The 20285-nt window shown below is 36.9% G+C and overlaps 1 protein-coding gene across 37 annotated transcripts in view; it reads left to right on the top strand.

Moving 5' to 3' along the window:
* Positions 1-20285, top strand: part of ADAMTS6 (ADAM metallopeptidase with thrombospondin type 1 motif 6) — a 308356-nt gene that overhangs the window by 274703 nt on the left and 13368 nt on the right. For 31 of the 37 annotated variants that reach the window (XR_014831410.1, XR_014831407.1, XR_014831413.1 and 28 more), the window contains 3 exons: positions 4628-4832; positions 14204-14380; positions 17090-17246. Coding sequence is in view for 18 of the 37 variants with exons in the window: in XM_085002386.1 (XP_084858512.1) it covers positions 4628-4832; positions 14204-14380; positions 17090-17246 (539 nt within the window). In the remaining 19 variants the exon portion in view is untranslated. Of the gene's footprint in view, positions 1-4627; positions 4937-14203; positions 14381-17089; positions 17247-20285 lie in introns of those variants that run through there. The other 6 variants (XR_014831409.1, XR_014831406.1, XR_014831408.1 and 3 more) reach the window with 2 other exon arrangements.

Genomic DNA, 20285 nt, shown 5'->3' with positions numbered 1-20285 from the left:
TTAAGGATCTGGTATTGCCATGAGCTGTGGTGTAGGTCACAGACGTGGCTCGGATCCTGTGTTGCTGTGGTTGTGGTATAGGCTGGCACCTCTAGCTCTGATTTGACCCTTAGCCTGGGAACCTCCATATGCCACTGGTGCAGTCCTAAAAAAAAAAAGCTTTTATGTCTTTCATTAGTATAATGTTAAGAAGGCCTTACCCATTCTATCATTATACTGTCAAAGTTTTTTTTTTTACTGTAAACCTCAATCTATCTGAAATATATTTGCCTGCTTTGAGAAAAGGACCTATATTTATTTTCAAATATTGTTTTCCCAATACCATTAATTTAAAATCCTAAATAGTATTTTTTAATAAGAAAGTATCTTTTCAGGTGATGAAATATTTTAAATGTCTTTTAGTTATCTTAGAGACTTTATAAGTAAAATATGGAAAAATACAGGGCAATAACATTTATCTTGTGTTGTATAAAAAAAATTACAGGACCTAGGAAGAATAGACAAAAGAGACATTGGTATAGAAATAATAATAATAATAGTATTTATCTCGAAGACTTTGAAAGGCCAGAGGAACCCTTGCTGGGAAAAGGTAATGCGCTCAAAGCAGCAAATCTTTTTTGAGAAAGAGAATAGTAGTCAAGTTGGTGAGGTGACTATGGAGAGGAAACAAACAAGAACTCTAGAGACATTGAATGAAAATGGGATTCAGGACATAAGCAGAAATAATTAGAAAAGGGAAAAAGGAGGAGTTGATATTAAAGAACATGACTGATGGGAAGCTATTGCCTCGCCCACAGTAAGAAAAGGAAGTAATGGTGAGTCTGACTCCAAAGAGAAAGGCCAAGAGTTCATTTTGACCATAATGCCTTTTAATAGCAAAAATATTTCTATATGAACTCATGTGAAGTCTTTTTTTTTATGATTTTTATTATTTCCATTATAGTTGATTTACAGTGTTCTGTCAATTTCTACTGTAAAGTAACCCAGTCATGTGTGTGTGTGTGTGTGTTCTCTCATTATTCTCCATCATGTTCCATAACAAGTGACTAGATATAGTTCCCTGTGCTATACAACAGGATGAGTCTTTGGATACTGAGTATAATCCCTGTATGATACTGTAATTTTTTTTTTTTCCTTTTTAGGGCCTAATCCATGGCAAATGGAGGTTCCCAGGATAGGGGTCTAATCAGAGCTGTAGCTGCTGGCTACGCCAGAGCCACAGCAACACAGGATCCGAGCCACGTCTGCAACCTACACCACAGCTCACACCAATGCCGAATCCTTAACCCACTGAGTGAGTCCAGGGACCGAACCCACAACCTCATGGTTCCTAGTTGGATTTGTTAACCACTGAGCCACGACGGGAACACCTTGTATCTTATTAATGTACAGATACTATAGATCAGATTACACAGGCTGCATCAAGCCACTCTTATTTCAGACACTCACACATGAATCCCACTAACTATAGTTTCTTTTTCTTTTTTTTTTTTTGTCTTTTTGCTATTTCTTGGGCCGCTCCCGCGGCATGTGGAGGTTCCCAGGCTAGGGGTCCAATTGGAGCCGTAGCCACCAGCCCACGCCAGAGCCACAGCAACGCGGGATCCAAGCCGCGTCTGCAACCTACACCACAGCTCACGGCAACACCAGATCGTTAACCCACTGAGCAAGGGCAGGGACCAAACCCACAACCTCATGGTTCCTAGTCGGATTCGTTAACCACTGCGCCACAACGGGAACTCCTAACTATAGTTTCTTTATCTAGTTAAGGATGAAGATAATTTAATCACTGGATCTTCAGTTCAGAAAGACAGTCTTGGTATTATTATTCAGACTATATGATTCAACTATTGACGTTATCAGAGAGAATTTTTGTGCTCGCATTTTACCACAATATAGAGAGGGAAAAAAGAGAAATAGGGAGAATGTCATTGGAGGGTCAGGTACATGGAGAATGAAGGTGAAGGAAGCAGTCTGTCTTAAACTGAGCCGGAGAGTGATGAAACTGGGACAAGTAGATGAAGTTGTAAAATTACAAAACTGTTTAAATAACTGGATGGTTTTTTAATCCTTCAGAGAAACATGGGAAGGGATGATTTGGTGAGCAATAAAAATGTATCAGGGACTGAATGTGAAGCCTGAAATTAAAAGGGAAGCTGGGAGAGTGATTATTACCATGACTTTCATACTTTCTGAATTAAATGCTACATCTAAGCTAAGAGATGATTGGCAATAACAGAGAGGACGAAGAATAAAAAGGCAGAGGTGGCGCTGGCCTCCTGCAGCATTAAAAAAACAGCAACAGCTCCTGAATCACTGCTGTTGCTCTGGGCACCTGTGTTTAATTTGAAGGCCTCCATCCCTCTTACATGATGAGACCTAATGAGATCATGGCTGGAGGTGGTATGACTGAACTTTTTGTGGCTGAGTTATACACATTTCTGTTTTATCCCCTAATCTTGGTGATGAAATCACTGTTGCAGATTGAATCAGTGTTTTACTATGACCGGCATGCAAGTTATTATTCTCAGGACACATTTCCCCCTTTACCAAAAATGGTGCTAACAACTTGGGATCTTGTTCATCTGTGGAAAACAAAACAGAAAGAATATGAAAATCACTTTAAATCTCTTCTGGAAAATGACTTAGAAAAAAATGCTAATGTCAGATTTTTAAAATTCAGGATTTAAGTTGTCACTCTTTAAGTAAATGAGAATTTTTAGATTTTTGGCAAAATACATTTTGAGAAATTGGTTAATTATGATTTTCTAAATGCTGGGTTTCCCTCTGTAAGAAAATATAATACAAGTAATAATGAACAAAACCCATTGTGGCTTATTTGGCTAAGAGTAGGTTCAAATTTAAGATACTGATACTCTGACTTCACTAAGGTATTGTCTTCCACATACAAAACTGGCTCAGTGAACTAAGATTATAGGAAGAGTTGGGTATATTCTCTCTGGGTAATCTCTTATCCAGCAGCGATGAGCATATTCATTTAGGATAGAGGCATGATTTATAATCATGGATTGAAGAAAATGTCTTGACCTCATGCTTGTGATCTAGAGTCTGCTATTAGGCGGTATTAAAATTGAAGCTTAGTGGATAGCAGTTGATGGGGGGATCTAGTCCTCATACCACCATTGCACTTTTCATGATTTTGGAGAACTGTTTCCTAACACTGGGTCTTACTTTCTTCTATAAAACAAAACACAGTGCCTTGAGCATAGTAGGCATTCATAATACATTCATTATATTATACACTATATCCATCAGGACTCTGGTTGGAAATAACACAACTGCAGCTTTGGCTACCTTCTGCTCTTAAGATGATTAATTGATTTACATAACAAAGGTGAGGGAAGTGTAAGAGTAGTTCTAGCTTCAGAAATGGCTAGAATCACTTTGGAACTCTCTGCCTTCTTGCCACTTGACAGGGACATGGCCATCTTCAGCTCATATCTTTATATACACCTTTGTGACCAGACAGGAAAGGGTCCTTTAACTCTCATTGAAATATAAACATTCTAAAACTGATCTCTTGTTGGTCTGATTTCGATCATGATTCACCCCCTTGGACCAATTAACGTGCCTAAAAGAGTGAGTACTACAAAAATATTACACATACACCTGCACACACACACAAAACCCTGAAATTATACATATGAAATTCATTGATAGCTTTAGGAGTGGCGTACCTACAAATGTGAGACATGTTCATTTACTAAGATACTTCCTGTTTCTTACCACATTAGTTGTATAGAAGCTGTTTTTAAGAGAAAAGGGATCAAAGCAAGGGATCCCCATGTTTTCACAGAACTGGCTCAGGGCTCTGCTCTTATGGCAGGGTTTTTAAGACCCTCGTATCCTCTGGATGGAAATGTGGGCCACCTCTGCCCCCGTAAGGATAATAAAGACATCTGTCTTATGCGGAGCCTGATGTTCATTCCTGGGACTCAGAAAACAAATCCTTAGCTCCTATAGTTTGGTTTTGTCACAAAATTCTCAACTGAGGGAGAACTTGCCTCAACATAATAATAAAAATAGCCACTGTTTCTTGTTCGTTGTGTGTCAGACACTGTTAGAAGCTCCTGAGACTATTCCTAGCATGTATTCTCTTGTTCATATTCAGTTTGTCAAGGTGATAGCTTGAAATTGGCAGTAGTGAAGTATTCATACCACAAAAACTGGCAATATAACAAATTAGGACTCCCTCCTTCCCATGAGAAGCCAGTTGTTAAACATTTTCTAGTGCATGAATAGAAGCTTTATATATGTTACCTTGTTTAATCCTCATGACAGTCTCATGATTGATATCGTTATCCTCATTTTAGAAATTAATTTTTTAAAAAGGACTTTTAAATACACATAGTGCATTCCTTGTTTGAACCTGAGTTCTGCCTGCTCCAAAGTTCCAAAGCCAATGCACTATAGTCTAGAAGGCAGCTAACAGTGCATTATCTTTTCCTTTGCAGTTCTTGCACTTGTCATTTGTCACATCAACTGACACTGAAATGTTAGCTTTCCTGGGAAGAAGTAGTCCACTGATAAAATGCTCTCACTCTGCTGAAATCTCTGGCTGCACTGAGGGAATGCTTTTCTATGTTTCTTCCACTTCTTGCTGCAGGTGGTTCATTGGGGACTGGTTGGAATGTAGCAAGACTTGCGATGGTGGGATGCGCACAAGGGCAGTGCTCTGCATCAGGAAGATTGGACCTTCTGAGGAAGAGACATTGGACTTCAGTGGTTGTTTAACACACCGACCTATTGAAAAAGAGCCCTGCAACAACCAGTCTTGTCCCCCTCAGTGGGTGGCTTTGGACTGGTCAGAAGTAAGGAAATCTGAGGCTGTATGTTTTGAGATGTCTTAACTATCAATACCAAAGCATTTAATATTAAGGACACCTGAGCATATGAGCATCTTAGAACTCAACAAGTAAGGACTGCATAACAGTGAATTTGGCCATGTTATGTTTTATTGCTGCTTGTCAGGAAGGAAGGGTTTTGGGAGTCAGGGAAATCAGTGAGAAACTGGTCATCAATTTGATTAAAAACAAGCCTAAAGTGAACCTGAGAGAATATTATAGTGAGTACTCGTATAAATGTTTTTTCTCCTTCTTTGCTATTCTTAAACAGCATTTTAGGCTCAGAACTAGAGATATGTTTTATCTTTTTTTCCAAGTAATGTTCTAGCCTAACTGTATAATTCTTACATATGAGTTTGTCAATTTATTATCATGTGTTATATATCTATACCTATGTATATTAACTGACCCTGTTGTATCTGGGGAAAAAAATATGGAGTTGAGAGTTATAACATATCAAAAGTCAAAATCAGATTTTATTATTACCTCCATTTATGTGATCAGTGAGGAATATATAACTAAGATAATGTTTTTCTGGCATATATGTATATCAGTATGTCTAATATAATCCAGAGGCTTCAGTAAAATGATTTTATGAAAAATGAGGTTAGAAGCAGAGTTAGTTCTTGACTCTTCATTCTGCATGAGAAATACACCTATACACACTGTACCATTCTCCACATTTCCAAAAGAACTGAATCCTTCTATAGTGTTGGTTAATGTTAGAAAGAATGAGTATCTGGCTATATAACTAAAAGGTTAGTCTTCTCAGTTATCAAAACAGGATGCATTTCCTGCTCTGGAAACATTGTGGTACTTGCTTTAGGTATTTCCTGTAGGCCTCATAAGTTTGTCAAAAAATGAACCAAAAAAAAAATTAAACATTATCTTTAGAAACCTCTGGATGTAACTTTTCTCCCTGTTAATCTCACTGCATGAGTGGCCTTATTTTGCTAGAGGCATGGGGCTAAAAGAGGCACTGAGTTTAAGATGGTACATGGAAATGGAGATTCTGACCAGTTGTGGTTATCCATGGAATCTTTGGCATAAGTTGGAAGTGTTCTCCCAAGTTTCCTGGCCATTATCCAGCTTCAGTAATTACATTCTGCCCACCTAACTTTTATTTGTATTTCAATCAAATGTAGAGATATTCTTGGTATTATTCATTCAGTGGTTATGGAAAACAGTACAAACTCTTCTGTTACCTAACAGTGGGTACATTAACTCCTACATTCATTTGGAAGATAAAATCCATTGACAAAGACGCATTTTACAGAATTATACACGTTAGTAGTTATTTTACTTGCAAGTTAGGCTCAAGATTCCTATAGAAGTCCATAAATAGTCTTGGATAATGATGACAACGTTGTTATTGGAAAATCTTAGTGGGAGACCTGATGATTGGCTATAACATTTTCAAGGTTTTAGGCCAAGTCAGTAAGGATAATTGAGTGTTTTCTAAGCACACTAGGATAGACACTATGGAGAATACAAAAAGAAATCTTATAAGCTTGGGAAAGTAAGAAATATCCATGAAACAGCTAGAGAATAACATAAGATAGTATTTAATGAAATGGTGGATTGTAACGTATAAATGTATAAGTGATATAGACATTCAGTCTGAGAAGGTCAGAATAGCCTGGAGTAGGATCTGAAGGCTTTTTAGTTGGATGGGAGTTGAACTGAATGTTGTGGGAGTATAAGATTTGAAGTAGAGAAGAGAACAGAAATGCTGGAGAAATAATGTTTCAGCAAAACAACTGAACAGAAATACAAAGATCATGTTGTGAAAGTAGGGTGGTAAAATTTGTTTTAAAGTATAAATGGAAGATAAAATTTGAATAAAGTAGTGATAGGTAACAAGAAGGCTTGAATACAGAACTCTATAACGCATCATCCTTCTACAAAAAGGGGGAAAAAAAATAGACAAGCTCAAAAACAGAGAAACTAGAAAAAATTTCTGCCAACTGCTAATACAGCAAAACCTCCTCATGTGCAGACTCATTTCACACTGGTCACTGGACCTAAATTTTTCTGTATCATTATATTTTTATTTTAACAGAAAATGCCAAATATAATCACCTTAAGAAATAGATTATTCTTTTTTATGGCTGAGTACTATTCCATTGTGTATATATACCACATCTTCCGAATCCAGTCATCTGTCGATGGACATTTGGGTTGTTTCCGGGAGCTTGGGCTTATCAGACACAACTTAGAATAGATTTACAAGGAGATCCTGCTGAATAGCATTGAGAACTTTGTCTAGATACTCATGTTGCAACAGAAGAAAGGGTGGGGGAAAAAAATGTAATTGTAATGTATACATGTAAGGATAACCTGACCCCCTTGCTGTACAGTGGGAAAATAAAAAAAAATATTAAAAAAAAAAGAATTATCTGGGAAGTTTAAAAAAAAAAAAGAAAAGAAATAGATTATATATATTGCTATATACATTCCCAATGCTATTTTAAGATTTTCTTCCAGGAGTTCCCATCATGGCTCAGCAGAAACGAATCTGAGTAGCATCCATGAGGACACAGGTTTGACCCCTGGCCTCACTCAGTGGGTTAAGGATCTGGCGTTGCTGTGACCTGTGCTATAGGTCACAGATGCAGCTCAGATCCTGCGTGGTTGTGGCGTAGGCCAGGGACTACAGCTCCAATTCAACCCCTAGTTTGGGAACCTCCATATGCTAAGGGTGCAGCCCTAAAAAGATCAAAAAAAAAAAAAAAAAAAGATTTTCTTCCCAATTCAACCTCATGTTTTTAGCTTTTTTTTTTTTTTAAAGCATTCTCATCTATCCAGTCTTAGAAATGACTTTCTCACATAGCCCTCTGAGGCTCTTAAGCACTTCTGGAAGCTACTTGAAGAAATATATATATAAGCTAAAGAGACTCTTAATCACATTTCTGCTATCTTCTTTAAGATAGCTTAATCAAAGAAGTAGAGCTGAGTAGAGTAGTCAGGTTGGGACTACCACCTCCCCCCAAAATTAGTAGCTGTTGTTGTCTCCCCATGGATAACTCAGGAAAACTATCCTGTATTAAGTATGAGTCAAGAAATGCTGCCATCACTGTTTCAAAGATTCTAGCTGAACATCATCTATATCATCTTCATCCTTTGTTCAGGAGGAGATAGGTGATTTTTGTCCCATTCAGACTCTCCTGTTTATTTTCCAAAGGAGATGGGGCACTCTCAAACTACCATTTCCTTACTTTACCACAAAACCTACCTCTTCTCTAGAGGAGTTAAAAATAAGTAAAAGTAAATAGTATTAAGTGAAATAAATGTCTGAGTAGCTATGGAGAATGAAGTTCTTCCCAGAGGAGTAGAACATCTCCCACTACTGAAAAGAGGAGATCTCAATAGAAGAGCAGGCAGTGTTCAACCTCTTTCACTTAACTTTTGCAAAGATATTTCACACATTATCTTTTTGACACGCCCATGAAAATTTCCATCTTCTTTCTGCCCCCTTCCAACTATCAGCTGTCTGAGCTCTGCTAATCTTAAGGGTGAGGTTCAACTGGTGAAAACATGTTGCAATAAGAGGAATGTACCCTCTGACCTTTTTCTTTTCTTTGCCAGCTGCTCTAACATAAAATTCCCATTGTTGCAAAGCCAGGAACCATTTTCATTTTCCCCATCAGTGAAACCCACCCAGTGCTTATGACAAAAGGCAGGGGGGGTAAATTATCTTGGTGGAAAATGGCTCTTCTGCAATCTTTCGTGAAACTAATGAGGCCATGGCTTTCCCATTTCCTAACCTCACTCTTGGGATCACCCATGATGTGTCAGACATAAATAGTTATCTGTTTTTGCCCTCTCTTGGTATGTGACTCTTAAAGCACTAGTGCATACTACTGAGGCTCCAGCAATCCTTAGTGATTCTTTTGATGTATTGGAATGGTTTCTTTTGACTCCCACAGAGTACCCATTGAAAAAGGTCTGTTTCTTGTACTTATTCTTGGAAAGTTGAATGCTGGCATCATCCTCAAATGACTTTATGGGATTTACATTTAGGTGGCATTATTTAAGAATGATGGTGGCAGGGGAGGGAGCTACCTACCAAGGGACTGTGCTTTGTTTTGGTGTACATTTGTGCTATCACCTTGTTTACACCTAGATTCTCCTCTGGTACCATAACTAAGTTAAACCCACCTCTCCAGAGAGAATTCAGTCTAACCTCAAAATGTTAATGTTTCTATCCTTTATAAGTGAAAGCCAAATTGTTTTCCCTGGTGTGGTTTCAAATACTTTTTCTGCAAAATATGTTTTTGCTTCTTAATCATAGGACGTTAAACTAAAGTATAAATGTATCTCTCATAAAAGTCACCTCCTGTATCCTACTGAGATGAAAACAAAAACCAAATGGTCTGGCCAGATGGTAAAATTCTGATTATATGAATAAAAAGAAGAAAGATATTTATTTATAATAAGGAGAAATAGTGAGAAATAATTTTACTGAAGAATGATTATCCACTGAAGTAATTATCTTCCACTCAGCTACCTAATGATTTATTATGAGAATGAATTGAATGGATTTTGATATACCTAGACCTTAATATTAAAAATGACTTTTTATTACTGAACTAAGAATTCAGTTTCTAATCATTTCTAATGAATTTTACTGCATACTCAAAAATGTGCAAAAATATACCAAATTTTACATGGATATAAACTAATGGTTATCTCTAACAAATGCTCTGAAGCATTCATTATTAATTTAATGCCTATTAATCACATACATAATCATGGTTACATCTTTTCTAGAATTTCTTATTTTTTTAGATAGATAAATAAAACTGAGGCTGTCAGGTACTAATTTATTAGAGGCCTAAAGAGAGGCAAAGATGAAATGTAGGCTAAATAAAGCAGAAGGAAGAAGTAAAAATAAAAATAAGCCAAGGGATATCTCTGCTCAAACACACCTCTGACATGAGGTCAAAAGAATTTGCATGATAGAGTTCTACTTAGAATGAAGCTAGTCTAAAGAGTGGCATCCCTGTGCCTTTAATTTTTTTGTTGTTGTTGTTCTTTTTGAGCAGCTCCTGCAGCATATGGAAGTTCCTATGCCAGATCTGAGCTGAGTCTGCAATGACCTACACCACAGCTCACAACAATGCAGGATCCTTAACACACTGAGTGAGGCCAGGGATTGAACCCGCATCCTCAGGAATACTAGTCAGGCTCATTTTCGTTGAGTCACAACGGGAACTCCATCTTTATTCTTTTTTACAAGCAATTTTCTAAACATTCAATTTTATAATCATCCTTAATAAGTGAAATATTTGCAGAGACCAGAGTTGATATTCCTGCTATTGACCTATAATATTTGTGGCTAGATCTGCAGAGCTCAAGATTGGTATATTCATTGAATTAAAATGTAGTTTTCAGTCATTTACTATTTTGAGAATCCAATTGATTATCTTTCTACTTCCAGTGTTATTGGATAGAATATCCTTGGCTTATTTAGTGGAGCTTGGGCTATAATTTTCTAAAATTTTTTCTTTCTCCGTGGAAGATGTCATTGTCCCACAGAGGTTTTGTGTCTTTGTACATTTGTCTTTCAGAACATTTTCTTTTTCAGAGCTGCCATCTGAATTAATTTGTACTTGTCAATGCTTCAGTTTCTCACTAGTGAAATGCATGTGAAAACAGCACTTTGTAAGATTTCCTTGAAGATTAGGTAGATTATGACATGCAAAGGACCTAGAATACTTCCTGATGCTTAATAATAAATTTTAGTGTTAATTTCTGTTTTTATTCTTCTCCCTGTTTTTATCAACCTTATTTGTTTTTATTGTCTTTGGGTTCCTGGGGACTTCTCAGACACAAATGAATACATTGTCTGTCTTTGTATTGTCTGCCTTCCCTAATTATAAGCAGAACTTTGGCATAGGCTCTTAGGAAGGACTGCTAGATATTACTAGCCTTCAAATAACAGCAGAAGCTTCTTGCTACTGGAAAAAGATATCAGAATAAGCAAGAGACCTATGTCCCAGGCTTTAATATACATATGTACACTTTTAAAGTGTGTAGGGGGAGGGAAGTGGCACAAGTACATTTTTCAATAAGTGTTCCCAATTAGAAAATTAATCATAGCCTGAAAATTCCATATACATCCTTTATGCTTCTGCCCATACACCTGAGGTCTGAAGTACCCTTCTGTCCTCTTGTACCTTTATTTTTTAATTTTTTAATAATAATTAATTAGTATTTCTTATATGTTCTCAAGACTTTGCCAGTGCTAAGAGCTAAAATACGGATCAAAAGCCTTAGATTTGGTTCCAGCTCTGCCACTTGCTATCTATTAAACTTGATTAAGTTGCTTAAGCTTTCCTCATCTGTAACAAGACTCACAAACTTACGTCAGAATAATGTATTGAAAATATTTTGTGAACTATGAAGCTCTAATGGAATATGAGGTAGTAATGTAATTAATAATAATATTAAGCTTTAAGAAAGTGACAGAAATCTTCTAAGGCTGTGTCTTCTAACATTGGTGGAAGAGACTTGATATGAAGTCAAGAGGACCAAACACAAGTGGAGCAAGTGACAGGGTTGTTGAGAGGTTTGAATGAGGTAATATATGCAAAGTACATAGTGTAGTGTCTTAACCTCCAGGAAACACTCAGTAGGAGTTAGCATTAGGTCTGCCATTTAATTGTTGCCTGACTTTCTACCTGTTGCTTACGCTAAGATTGTTTCTTCATTTAAAAAACGGAATAATTGTTATCTCACGGGACCTTTATGAGGAGTATATGAATTATAGCACTTAGCACAACACTTATTATCTAGAGTGTATTTTAAATGATATCACTAATATCATTATTAATAGCAGCAGTAGTCATGGTAGCAGCAGCAGCAGTGTTAGCTCTGTGCCTGGCATAGGGCTGGCAATAGGATTACTGTACCTTAAGTAATATGGAGAGGTGAATCTGAACAGAGCCTACCTATCAGGTACAGTAAGTATATTTAAAGAGTCTGAATTTTTATCTTGAAAGCCATGGTGAGCCATTGAAGGATTTTTTTTTTTTAATCAGAATAGAATATAATTGGATGTGTGCTTTAGAGAGTGGATTGGAGTGAGGTAAGAGCAAGGGACAAGAGACCCATTAGAAAGCCATCGCGATATTACATTTAAGAAATGTTTGTCTGTACTAAGGTTATTGGTAGTGGAGACAGAGAAATCAGCAGAAGTAAGAGAGATTTAGGAATTCAATTAATAGAACCTAGTGAATAATTATATAGGTAGAGTCAGGCAGCACCTGGAAATAAGGGTGTTAATTTGGCTGTGAAAAATAATAATAGGGATCGAGAATTTGTCTCTTGATCTCCAAATCCCTAACTAAAGCCTTTTCTGGAACCATATTGGAAGAAACAGGGTGTTACTCTCCTTCAAAATGCATTGTAATGACATGTTTTCTCAGCTGCAAGAAATGCATTCTGTTACTACGTTCATTGTAATGAAGAGTATTCATGGGCTCCTTGATTTACAGCCCCCGCCCCCAAAAAAAGTTAATATTTTTCTTTCTTTGTATGACATGTACCTGGTTCAAGGATTGCCCCTGACAAAACCCCTCCAGGGTGTCTGTACAGTGTTCATTAAGACATCCCCATCCCACAGCTAGTACATCGTGATTTGCCTAAAGATTTACTATCATCTTTACAAATCAAGGACAGTGTATATTTATTGGGTGTGTTCTCAAAGCCCTCTGCTGGATCCTGGAGGTTGGGTGAAGTTGTATATGAATGTGAAGCAGAAATGAAATAATTTTAAAGATCTTATAATCTAATAGGGATGAGAAGACATATAAATACAATTACAAAATAGATTATGATTAGGGGCACAAGAATTCACATACTTTACATCCTCTTTTATGGTACTTGACCTTGTGTTCACATGTTTGTCTCCTACATTAAAACTGTGAGCTCCTTGAGGTAAAGACTGATGTATGCAATCTTACATCTCCCCTCCCCCTCGTCTAGCATAGTTCATATAGGAAATTTGGAAATGTTTTTTGAATGAAAGGTATAGAAACAAGGCTTCAAAATGTGGTGGGTAAGATTTTCACTTGACTGAGAAGTACAGATTTTAAGGAACGGCTCAGATGTGCAGGGGGGAAAGCTGGAGGACTTCAGTTACCCATCATATTAAAATAGGTGACTCTAGAACAGAGCACTCCTTAACTAACTTGGAAAATATGTAAAAAATAGACTTTGTGACATAGGAAGGAGGACCTTTTCTTCAATGTGAAGAATAAACAGTCCAGGTAAAGAAGAGTCAAATTCGTTATGTTTAACCAATAGGGAAAATTCCAGAGATTTTCTGTGTAGTAAACCTTCACCTGTGATCATGTATTCTTAGCTGCATACTCTAAGAGTACAGTCAGCCCTCTGCATCTGCAGGTTTTGCATCCGTAGATTCAACCAAAGATCTGTATTTGGGAAGTTCATGCTGTGGCACAATGGATCTGCGGCATCTTGGAGTGCTGGGATGCAGGTTCCATCCCTGGCCCGGCACAGTGGCGTGAGGATCTGGCATTGCTGCAGCTGTGGCTTAGGTCACAACTGTGGCTTCGATCTGATCCCTGGCCCAGGAACTCCATATACCATGGGGCAGCCAAAAAAGAAAAAAGGAAAAAAGATCCGTATTTGGGAACAAAATTCCAGAAAGTTCAAAAAATAAAACCTGAATTTGCCATACATTGGCACCTACTTAACATGGCATTTATATTGTGTTAGGTGTTTTAAGTAATCTAAAGATGACCCAAGGTATATGGGAGGGTATGTGTAGGTTGTATGCAAATATGACATGATTTTATATAAGGGACTTGAGCATCCACAGATTTTGGTGTCCTCCAGGGTCCTGAAACCTTGAAGATACTGAGGGACGACTGCACACATCTAATTCAAACCCTCGTTTCATTCACAAGACTTCTCATGGCCTCCTAGTGACCTAATTCTTTTCAGAAAGCTACACCTACCAAATCTGAAACCAAGGATCCCAAATTCTAAAAATTTGCAGAATCTTATCACAACTGAATATGGCCAAGGATAGGGAGGAATTGAGGAATAAACCTACCCACAATAAAAGAAGAAAATATGCTGCCAAGAAAAGCAAGCTTTGGATTTAGCTTTTAAAGAACTTAGAGAAAAAGATAAAAGTTCTTCTACTTAAAAACTTAGGAATTTTCATATCTGTAAGTCTGTCCGGAATTTTGTGTGTGTGTATGTTGAACACCCAAATACACATCTGTTTGAAGAAAGACTTTCCTCAAGTTTTCTTCCATCTTTAGACTATCATCATTCATCAGTATTTGTTTTGTTTCCAGTGCACTCCCAAATGTGGTCCAGGATTCAAGCATCGGATTGTTCTGTGCAAGAGCAGTGACCTTTCTAAAACATTCCCAGCAGCACAATGTTCAGAGGAGAGCAAACCCCCAGTTCGTATCCGCTGCAGTTTGGGCCGCTGTCCTCCTCCTCGCTGGGTGACAGGAGACTGGGGCCAGGTAAGGCAGCTGGGCCGTGGTTTCCTGCTGAAGCAGCATCTTGAGACTATTGAGGTTCCTGAATGGGTCATTGTAGGGACTCAAGAGATAAGTAACAACGTGTAGAAATCTAGAGAGAGATGTGAGTGTGAGATAGTATAGGCAGCAGCCGCATGTACTGAACCATGTTTCTCCCACATTTACACACTTTTCAGTTTCACCCACTCTTTGGATCCTAACTTTTTTTTTTTTTTTTTTTTTTTTGTCTTTTGTCCTTTTTAGGGCTGCACCCATGGCATATGGAGGTTCCAAGGCTAGGGGTCTAATCAGAGCTGTAGCCACCGGCCTACACCAGAGCCACAGCAATGCCAGAACCGAGCCGCGTCTGCAACCTACACCACAGCTCACGGCAATGCCGGATCCTTAACCCACTGGGCTGGGCCAGGGATCGAACCTGCAACCTCATGGTTCCTAGTGGGATTCGCTTCTGCTGTGCCACAATGGGAACTCCTGGATCCTAACATTTTAACGTAAAAATTAAGAGAGAAATAGTCTAGAGGGACAGATTTGAACACACTACCAAAACTTTGGATTCTAGTGCCAGTTCTCTCAACAAATTCAAGAACAAATCGGTTAACTATTGTCTACTTGCAAAAGAACTCTTAACCTCACAGAAAAAAAATGTGGAGGTTTTAATTAGCTTGATAATATAATTGACCATCTTTGAAATATTTTTTATACTTATTCTTCGATGGATTTAGCTGATGGAGGCTGTGAATTTGGGAAACGAGTACATAGGGCTTTTGGTATGTATTTTTATATTGATTGGATTCTATTCCATTTTATGTTCCAATCCTATTTTTTCTTTCTTCTTCCTCACTTTTAAATTGTGTTATCTTGATGAAGGTCACCTTAAATCCTTTAAAAGCAAATGGGTATATTTGGATAGAAGGAAAATTAAGTGTTCTTTCAAATGTCAAAAGGAAATCTATTAGGCTATATTAAAAAGTAATGCTCCAGAAAGTAAATTTCTAGGCAGTCAATGCCCTTTTCCTGCGGTTTTATAATTAACCTTGTAGCTGGTCATTTTCTAATATCTGAGTCCCAAGTAAATCATAGTGGCATACAACTATACCAGCATGATTTTGTTTGTGCTCTCTAGGCCTGTCATTATATATTAAAAATGGCATTTCATAGGAGTAGTTACCAAAATTATGGCCAAAATTCAGTATTGCTAGAGTGTAGTAGTATCCATAGACCTCTTTGGGGAGCCAGGAAAGATTTTCGGTTTCCATTAATGCAAACAAATATACTTGCTCTGGGCTCAGCCTTGTGGGGTAATAAAGGAAGAATGATCGTTAAATAATTAACAATTTACATTTGCGTAACAAATAATGAATAATTTGCTTTTTCAGGAGAGTATTTAATTTACAAAGTGCTCAAGTGGAATATACATCATAAGATTAATTAAGCATTATATGCAATTAAGTTTCTCTGTAGAAGTGTGACAGTTTTACAATCTATAATTTATATTATGCTATTAAAGAATCAGTACAGACATGCTCTTGTGACTTTTATTTAAAATGAGTAGGAATTTCTTATATAATCTTTGTTGCAATGAACTATGTAAAGATCATTTGAAAGTTTTTGCATGTTAATAATTTCACCAAATCTACAGTTATCAATTTGAGATTGTTCTTTTAAATATTGTCCTTTTCTTCTCATCTTTGTTTTCAATTCTGTTTCCTAAAATTGAAGTTAATCAGTGAAAATGCCTTTTCAAAGACGCTTTAATACATCTTTATGGTGCATTTATTTATCATTCTGTATTTAGAAACTTCAAAATAAAAGTGTCTGAATATCCTTGCAAGTCCTGTAAGTGCTTTGAGAGTTTTTGCAAACAAATCCAACAGGGCCTGGGTTTGTTTACTTTGTAAACATCACTATCACCTGTCTTCACACCACTGGCTCCTCATCTCTTTGATTCCAAACCTCACAGGCTTTCTGGTATTCTGGGCTGAAGGCCCAAATAATTGACCTCGGCTTCATTCTTCAGCCTAGACAGCTGATCATTCCCAGCTGAAACCAAGTCCCTGTGAGAGTAACTTCAATTCAAAGTAACTGAGTCCCGAAGTAGATAAAAAAGGAGAGGGAGACATGCTAATCGGCTAACACCAAACCTCTTCTCAGATTTGTCTCAGATTTGTGTGAAAATACCTTGTAAAACTCAAGGTATTTATTTAAACTCTTTTTTTTTTTTTTAAACTGACCCCATTACCAGGTTTCACAGCAGTCACTGCTGTTATACTGAACTAACATTTTGATCAGTTTCAGAGCATTCCAGTAAATCATCAGGTTGTTATCCCACAAACCTATAATAGAGAGCAATAGTAATCCCAGCCCTAGAATCTCTGATTAATTATTCTACTTCATCACAAAGATTTTTCTCATATACTCCTGTTGAAGTTCACCAGCATTGCTTGGAACTGTTAGAATAATAGCCTAAGAAATCTCCACATATTGTCTTCTGGAAACTATAATGCTTTCATCTTCTAGGGTAATAACATAATTCTTGAGTTTCCAAATCAATACTATTGTAGAATGACCTAATCATATACCTCTCCAAAATGAACTACTTATGGGCTTTAAAAGCTAATGTGTGGTATTTGAAATGACATACCTCCTGAAAATGCTGAGATCAGTGTTTCATTTTTCTGTCTTTTGGTTTAGTGTTCTGCTCAGTGTGGCCTTGGACAGCAAATGCGGACTGTACAATGTCTTTCCTACACTGGACAGGCATCGAGTGACTGTCCAGAAACTGCTCGGCCTCCATCAATGCAGCAGTGTGAAAGCAAATGTGACAGTACCCCCATTTCCAGTACTGAAGGTAAGTTTCCCATGGAGAAAGGGCCTGAGGTCTCAAGTGATTCACCTGTCCTAATTTCCAGGGCATGAAGAGCCCTATAAAATCACTGATGTAGGTGTGTTGGTAGAGAACATTTGTTAAAGCTATGTATATACTGGATATATAATCTAGAAACCTATTTTTTTTTTTTCTGGCTATCCACTAACTATATGACCTTGTTAAATCACTTAACCTTTCTGGAGTTAAGTTTACTTATCTATACAATGAAAGGTTGGAGTGGATAGATAATCTCTAAGATTCTGTCCAGCCTGTCATTCTGCTTGACTTGTACTGGAAATATAAAGATGATTTCTAAGGAACCAAGCTTAAAAGTGAAAACTTCTATTTCCTTTTGGCTATAACAATGGATCTCTACTATTGCGAAGATTAAAATACATACCAGTTATATATATAATGAAAGCATATATTTGAAACTGCCTATGTTTCAAGTGCTAATTTTCTCATTGTAGAAAAATATAATTACACAGCTGTTTATATAAGAGGACAAAAGTCTTCAGACTCTAAAATTTTTCTTTGTTATATATGGGGAAATCCCTTTATTAAGAGCAGATGCTCATACAAATCCTGAATTTTTTTATATCTTATTTAAATAAACATACTTTTAAAAATTCAGTTAAGCACTCATTTGAAATTTCCTAAATGCTACTATGTACAAGGCACTGTAACAGAAACTATAGGGAGTATGGAGACAGAGATGGCATAGTCGGGAAGTTCAGACCACCTTCTCATATAAAAATAGAGGCATGATCAAAGAGGCATGCACAAACATCTGAAGCCATGGAATTTATTATGTAAGAAACCCAGCTGTAGGACTCTGCTTCAAAAATAAAAAAAAAAAAAGAGCCATACTGAATATAATTTAATATCTTTCAAATGAAAATGATATGACAAATCTTTTAAAAAGAAATTGTTCCCATTAACCCCAAGCTCCCAATCCATCCCACTCCTTCCCCCTCCCCCCAGGCAACCACAAGTATGATTTGAGGTATATAACCGCTTGAGTTAATATATGCAAACTATTGCTTTTGGAATGGATTAGCAATGAGATCCTGCTGTATAGCAGTGAGAACTATGTCTAGTTACTTATGATGGAGCATGATAATGGGAGAAAAAGAATGTATACATGTATGTGTAACTGGGTCATCATGCTGTACAGTAGGAAAAAAAAAATTGTATTGGGGAAATAACAATTAAAAAAATGAATTCTACAAATTCCATAAATTAAAAAAAACAAATATCAAGTGTGGGAAAAAAAAAAAAACTTGTGGCTTTATTTGGGTAATTTATGCACATTTTTGGCCATGCCCACAGCATGTGGAAGTTCCTGGGCCAGGGATCGAACTCACATCATAGCAGCTTTCCAAGCCACTGCAGTGACAACACCAGATCTTTAACCCCCTGTGCCACAAAGAAACTCCTATACATATTTTTATAGCTAAACATGATAAACAATTTTTTTGTCTTTTTTTCTGTTTTTTTAGGGCCACACCTACGGCATGTGGAGGTTCCTAGGCTGGGGGTTGAATCGGAGCTCTTGCTACTGACCTACACCACAGCTCATGGCAATGCCAGATCCTTGGCCCCCTGAAGTGAGGCCAGGGATTGAACCGGCAGCCTCATGGTTACTAGTTAGGTTCATTAACCGCTGAGCTACGATGGGAACTCCATGATAAACAATTTTAAAGGTGATTAGACTGTTCTCATCTTCTTTTATTCTCTAGAGGATGAGTTTGAACCCAACCATTTTTTTTTTGGCTTATTGACATAGATTACATATTCATACAACTATAAAAATTAGAGAAATTGTTTTGTAAATATTACTCTTATTTGTTTCCAGACTGGAAACAGAAATTTTGCAAAGGTGTTTGCTGACTTCAGTAACCATTCATGTGCTTTAAAAATATGTCTATGGGAGTTCCCATCGTGGCGCAGTGGTTAACGAATGCAACTAAGAATCATGAGGTTGCGTGTTCGATCCCTGGCCTTGCTCAGTGGGTTAATGATCCCGCATTGCCGTGAGCTGTGGTGTAGGTTGCAGACACAGCTCTGATCCCGCGTTGCTGTGGCTTTGGTGTAGGCCGGCAGCTACAGCTCCGATTCGACCCCTAGCCTGCGAACCTCCATATGCTGTGGGAGTGACCCAAGAAATGGCAAAAAGAAAAAAATAAAAAATAAAAAAATAAAAGTATGTGTATAGAATATTTAATTATAAACTGATTGTGCTAAACTCTTCACTATTACAATTATTCTTTTTCTAATATACCATCATTTCTTACCTACTTCAATAACTCTCAGTTTTCTTTCCTTATTATATATTATTTTTTATTTTTCATTATACAATACTTTATATGTACCAAATATATATTGTGTAGTTAAAAAAAAAAAGAAATTATTCCTTTTGACCAGATTTATCTAGTTTGGAGGATTTTTTAAATTCTATTTTTAATGTTTCCATAAAGAATTTCATTTAGGAAGAGCAATCATCTTGTATGAGAGGATACAGAAAACATATCTTTACAAGTGGCCTGATTTTATATCTGAGCCTCAATACAATATACTTATTGTGTAAATAACTCTTTCAAAGAAATATAGCCTTACCCTACATTAATTCAAAATAACAATTTTATTTTGCAGAATCTTTGGCTATAGTGTCATCTATTTCTTTTTTGTCCCTTTCTTTGGTAAGGAACATTGTGAAAATCTAGCTTTCCCTCTCTTGAGAAGGACTCAAAACCTGAGAAGCAGAAGTACTTTTAATAACAAAACTATTTCCTTTAAATGATCTAAGTTTTAAAAATCTCTTTTCCGTAAGACCTGCAGCAAACAGCTCTTATCTATTGTAAATTATTGGCAATCAGTCACATGGGTTTGGGAGTCTGTTCTTCAGAGCTAGAAGATGAGAGGTTAAGGTAGAAGAGAAGATATAACTATCATATTAAAATATGTTTGTTATTGTGTTAGAGTCTTTGTATTTACTATCCACTTTATATATCTCATATA

This window comes from Sus scrofa, chromosome 16 (assembly GCF_054392235.1).
Source record: "Sus scrofa isolate SSC_HxYL_T2T_F1_AM1 chromosome 16, Sscrofa_HxYL_maternal_Yorkshire_Landrace_v2.0, whole genome shotgun sequence".
NCBI classification, from domain to species: domain Eukaryota; kingdom Metazoa; phylum Chordata; class Mammalia; order Artiodactyla; family Suidae; genus Sus; species Sus scrofa.
The sequence above is the reverse complement of the archived record's forward strand: the minus strand, read 5'-3'. Positions and strand labels throughout refer to the sequence as shown.